At 33.1% G+C, this 6000-nt stretch overlaps 1 protein-coding gene across 1 annotated transcript in view; it reads left to right on the plus strand.

The window, feature by feature from the left end:
- Positions 1–4006, plus strand: part of ARHGAP5 (Rho GTPase activating protein 5) — a 131371-nt gene extending 127365 nt beyond the window's left edge. Inside the window, exon 8 of the mRNA XM_081089834.1 lies at positions 2137–4006. Coding sequence (XP_080945960.1) covers positions 2137–2464 — 328 coding nt within the window. The 3' untranslated portion in view covers positions 2465–4006. The remainder of the gene's footprint in view (positions 1–2136) is intronic.
- The last annotated feature ends 1994 nt before the right edge of the window (positions 4007–6000 follow it).

The following is a 6000-nucleotide window of genomic DNA, read 5'->3' on the forward strand; positions in this document are numbered from 1 at the left end:
GCTACCTCCTCCATGCCCCCCACTGGGGATTGAGCTCCAACTCAGGCATATGCCCTGACCTGGAATCAAACTGACGATCATTTGATGCATGGGACAGTACTCGACCAACTAAGCCACCCTGGCCAGGGCTCTTTGTACTTTTTGATTCACAATTATACCTGATGCCTGTACTCTTATGTTTTTCAATTTTATAGATATTTTCAGAATCTACAATTGCCTGCTGCATAAAAACACCTGACTGAGCCCACTATATTTATTCTGAATATTATAATTCAGTATCTTAACAAAGAGCAATAACTTTTACGACAGCACACATGTTTTTCGGGCACGTATTTACCTTAGATGAGCAGCTCCTATATTGGGGGTTTCCTTTGGTTTTAACTTTTTTTTGTCGTGTAAATTTAAGTATAACATTTTCCTACTACCTTGCATACTGGATTGTTTTGGGTTTTTTTTTAATATATTTTATTGATTTTACATAAAGAGTTAGAAACATCAATCAGCTGCCTCCTCCACACCACTGACTGGAATCAAACCCAGGACCCCCATTGACCTCTCCCTGGCCACCCCACCCCCCAGCACATGCCCTCACCCCTCTAGTGACAAAATAAGAAGGATGCTTCATGTATGTATGTCACTAGGCACACTGTGACACACTCCCCATTGACCTCTCCCTGGCCACCCCACCCCCCAGCACATGCCCTCACCCCTCTAGTGACAAAATAAGAAGGATGCTTCATGTATGTATGTCACTAGGCACACTGTGGAGTTCAACTAGGGCTGGATTGTTTCTTTATGTGTAAAATGAGAGGGTTGGATAAATACCCAAGATTCCATCTCAGTTCAATAATTTTGAGTTATAATTCAGGATTTGCCTCATATTTCTTATTTGTTATAGATGATGGTAGAAGTGCTTGTCTACATATTCAAAGGACTGAATGCAAATTAATTAATAATGTTTATTTATACTTTTATATTAATACTAGAGGCCCAGTGCATGAATTTGTGCACAGGTGGGGTCCCTCGGCCTGGCTGGCAATCAAGGCCAATCAGGGCTGTCTCGCCCAGTCTTGATTGAGGCCAATGGTGGCCAGCCCACTGGGGAGGGACCATAGGAGGGCTCCAGGGTGTGTCCAGCCCTCTCACCTAGTCCTGATGGGCTGGGGCCCCAGCAGCAAGCTAACCTATGGGTCAGAGTGTCTCCCTCTGGTGGTCAGTGCATGTCATAGCAACTGATCGAGCAGTTGGCCAAACAGCTGATCAGTCGGACACTTAGCATATTACACTTTTATTATACAGGATGTGTTAATTTTAAGGTGGAATATGTTTCTATGAACTGTACTAGCTTTAAAATTAAGTTTGTAGCAATGTACAAGATATTTAATGATTGAAAATACTGATTTTTTTTTAAATACTGGAAACTAATTTTTTTTAGAAGTTGAAAATCTAGGTTGGAAGATATGATTTCTCCAGAGTTCAAAGTTTTATTTTTCAAGGTTCAAAGAGATAGCATATTATGGTTTGTCCTTTCATCTCACAATAGTCAGGAAATTTGGATATGCATTTTCTGTTTCTGTTGCTAGAAACTCATTGAAATTTGTCACCTGTCCTTATCCCGAGAAAAATTTTTTTCACATAAATAAGGTGGCTTCTATAAGTAAATTATAAAACTCTAAGCCACAACATTTTTAAAAAGCTATCTTTGATTCCTTTAAGGAATGGATTTTACTACTTCTGCCTCCTGTTATAAAAATGTAGTTGAACATAGAATGCACAAAAAATTATTTTAAATTTCAAGTTAAGAGGTAAAACTAGCCCTGACTGGTTTGGCTCAGTGGATAGAGCATCAGCCTGCTGACTGAAAGGTCCCAGGTTCGATTCCGGTCAAGGGCATGTACCTTGGTTGTGGGCACATCCCCAGTGTCGGGTGTGCAGGAGGCAGCTGATCAATGTTTCTCTCTCATTGATGTTTCTACTCTCTATCCCTCTCCCTTTCTCTCTGTAAAAAAATCAATAAAATATATTTTTTAAAAAAGGTAAAACCAAATATCTGAGATCAATTCCAGATCCAGGATTTTTTTAATTGTCATGAATTTTAATTGGTTTTCTAATTGTTTTTTCCTATTATAATTTCAGGGTTAGTCAACAAAATAAAATCAACCTAATGACAGCAGACAACTTATCCATCTGTTTTTGGCCAACCTTGATGAGACCTGATTTTGAAAAACGAGAATTTCTGTCTACCACTAAGATCCATCAGTCTGTTGTAGAAACATTCATTCAACAGTGTCAGTTTTTCTTTTACAATGGAGAAATTGTAGAAATTGTGAATACTGTTGCTCCTCCACCACCTTCAAATCCAGGACAGTTGGTTGAACCAATGGTACCCCTTCAGTTACCACCACCACTGCAACCTCAGCTAATACAACCACAGTTACAGACTGATCCTCTTGGAATTATATGAGTAGGAAGTGATTGCAGACAGCCTGAAAATGGACAGAAAGCAAACCTAGACATGCATGTTTCAGGGTTCAGTAGTATACTTCATGTTTCTTACAGATTCAAAATGATGAGACATTTTCTCTTTGAACTATATGGTATTCTTTATTCATTTACATTACAAATTTAAGACCATGTGCTAAGCATGACTGGAGAGGTTTAATTTTTATAAACAAAAATAGCTATAAAATACAAAAACTGCTGTTGCATGCAACCTCATTGCAATCAGTGTATCATTTCTGTGGCATTTTCTGTCACATTATATTGTGAATAAAATTTTTCTATAGAAATTAAATGATTTAAAAGCTCACATATATGAAACATTTAATGCTTTTCAGCCTACTTTATGGCTGGTTTTGTTATTTGATGTGCTAATTTGGGCAGCCTAATTTACTTTACATTTTAGCAGTCAGTGTAGATAATTAAAAGCCCAGTTAAGTATTTTTTAATTTCAGGCTACTTATGCCATGCTTGGGATGTTGTTTGAAAGAAAGAAGAATACACTTAACATTTTTCTGCACCTTCATCTTTACTGCTAAGTAAACCTGTGGATGATACGATGAGGGGTAAAATGAGCATATTTCTTGTACACACATACCAAGGACACACTTGTGGCTAAAGTGAGTTGATAATGTGCAAAGGATAGTTGTCACCAACTCATTTCTTTATGGTACATATAAAATAAACATCTTGTATACTGTTAATTCTATAAACAGATGCATGTTTAAAAGATCTATGATGGTCTTGTAATCTTAATCTAATATATTTTAGATATTTTAATTTTTTCCCTCTTGGGAAATACATTTAGTATAGTGTAGAAAATACTTCATGACATTTTCATATAAGGTTATATAACTTTTCATACATAAACATGAAATTTGTTGTAGAAAATTCATTAAACCAAACATTTTAATCTAGGACTTCAATTTAATCTGTTTCTTGAATCTATTTTTATGTGGCCCTTAAAAACATCCAAAAATCCATTGCTAATATAGCAATAAAAATACTTTGGGTACTGACAGCCTCTTTGGAGTGTGTATATGTATAATTGCAACCTTGTATTCATATTATTTTCTGTGGTATGTTGTACTAAAACCTAAAGTGTCTTTTGCACCATTTTTTAACCATTTTTTTCCTTTAATGTTGGTACCAGATTTGCTATAAGTGACTGCTGCTTCTGGGGTTAAATATTTTGTTAGTGAAGATACACCAGAACACTAATTATGGATAAAATTTTTAGCATAGGTAAATTTTGTTAGGCTTTATTCAAAATTTGTTCATTATCATACCATGCCATTTTTTTTTCTGGAAAGGAAGAAATCGTTTGTTTTTCATTGTTTTGTGTACTAAAGAGAAAATTCTTTGGTCCATGCTGTAATCTTTATTCATACTACAATTTTAAGGTTGTCTTATGTGTATTATAGTAAACAGACAATTTTGAGATTCCAGGCTCCTAAGAGTTTGATTTGCTCCATTTTTTCCTAAAATAAATATTGTCTTTCCCAACTGTTATGTCCTAGGTATGTACTTCTAATTTCAACTTCAGAATCGATGTCGACATGAACCAGGCTGCTGTTAAAGTACATGTATATTATAAATTATTTGTGTTATACTCTTACATGTTATTATCTTTTCTAAGAAAACAAAGTCCCTATTATTCCTATTGCAGAGCACACAGGAATTAAGAAAGTACAGTAATTTTTAAAAAGAAAAATCCGGTAAATGTAGTATTCTTAACTTGTTATATATTACTTATACCTGTTGTCTATATAGCTTTAATTTATAGCTGTCAGTTTAACATTGGCATGTTTGGCAAAGAAAAGTAAACTTTAAGAGTTTTATAAACTGTTTCTAGGTTGCTAAAAAATTTATTTTTCTACTATATATGGTATAGACAAAGCTCAAAACTATGTACAGGAAAAAAGCCTGACCATTTCTTTGGAAGTAGGCTGAACAGAGAATTTTCAAAACTGTTTGTGTCTTCAGTTCACTTTCTCATAACTTGGCTGTTGTTAATATGTGAATCCCAGTTTATTTAAGCTATTCTCTTTTATACTGTGTTAATTTAACTTTCATGTTTATTTAGAATCATCTTTGTTATTAAAACTATCATTTATCATTTTCTACATTAACTACCTTATACCTTCCCTAAAACTTATCTCCACTTTTCTATGCATACTCTAATTGATTTGAAAATCTTCAGGGTGAGTCATTTGAAAGTATACATTTGGTTCAACCAATCAGAAGATTACAGTTAATTGAAAATTAAAGTACAGTTTAAACCTCAGTCTGTTACACTGAATTGATTGTGTTTATTTTACCAAGGGTTTAGAAAATGTTTTTAAATATTAGAAAAATAATTTTAAGAACAGAATAATATAATTAAACTTTTTTCTGGTAAGTTACTGGAAGGTTTCATCATTTAGGAACATATATATGAGACTTTTTAAAGGATGGAAAGACTACTAGTCTCATAATTATGGGTAAACATTAAGGCATTATATTTTACAATTTTAAATAAAATTCCATCAACACCCATGTTGCCATTGTTTCATTTAAGCTTGTAGTTATTACAATATTGTACTTAATAGTATCTATATTAGTAATAGTGGTACTCTTTCCAATTTTCAGATTTATTGGAAGTCAAATGCTGTTCAACAATTAGAATATATAATTAAATTTAGAACAAAATTTCAGGCACAAAATATTTCTATTTGAAATGGAATTTGCTAGTAGTGCTTCTCCCTCCCCTCCTCCCAACATTTGCAATGTAAAAACTGTAGGTAATAGCAGTCTAACCTGAATAGCAGCTTTTATTTTCCATACTGTTTGTAAATAATGTAGACATTTTATTTGAGGTACTGAAATTTAATTTCTAATATTTCTTAGATATAAATGAAAGGGGAAAATTAGAATAACAACTTAGGCCTTAGCTTTACATGGTGATTTTTAGGTTTTTTTTATACAGTAATAATTGTGATGCTTTTTGTCAACAATATAAATATATATGTATATAATTTCTAAAAAGTCAAAAGTGCTTTGTTTTTTGTTTATAATTAATATCATTTTGTGCTTTACCCACAGGATGCTTTAGTATCAGTGAAGCTTCTGTATAAAGAATGCTGTGAATAAAATATTAAGAAGCTGTGTGATTTTAAGTTCTAGTTGCTTCTGATTTTACCAGTTCACATTGGTAAAATCAACTAATCTTTTTGTGAATAAAATAGGAAAAAATAAATTGATGTCAATATGATGCAAGTTTTATTAGGAAAGTGTAGTACTGAGCTTTTACTCTGTACCATGAGAGGAGTTTAAAAATTCATTCTGGATATATACATACAGGTGGAAATTCATTTTTATAAAGTATTCAGGTAAACAAAATTACACAGATTTCTAAGACTCAGAATAAAATTGCGTTCACAGTATTTTTTGTATTCATAAGGATCATTTAAAGTAATCCCTTCATGATTTATGAATATTAAGCTAAATTTCTTGAGTGTA

The sequence above is a fragment of the Myotis nattereri genome, assembly GCF_964212035.1.
Source record: "Myotis nattereri genome assembly, chromosome: 1".
NCBI classification, from domain to species: domain Eukaryota; kingdom Metazoa; phylum Chordata; class Mammalia; order Chiroptera; family Vespertilionidae; genus Myotis; species Myotis nattereri.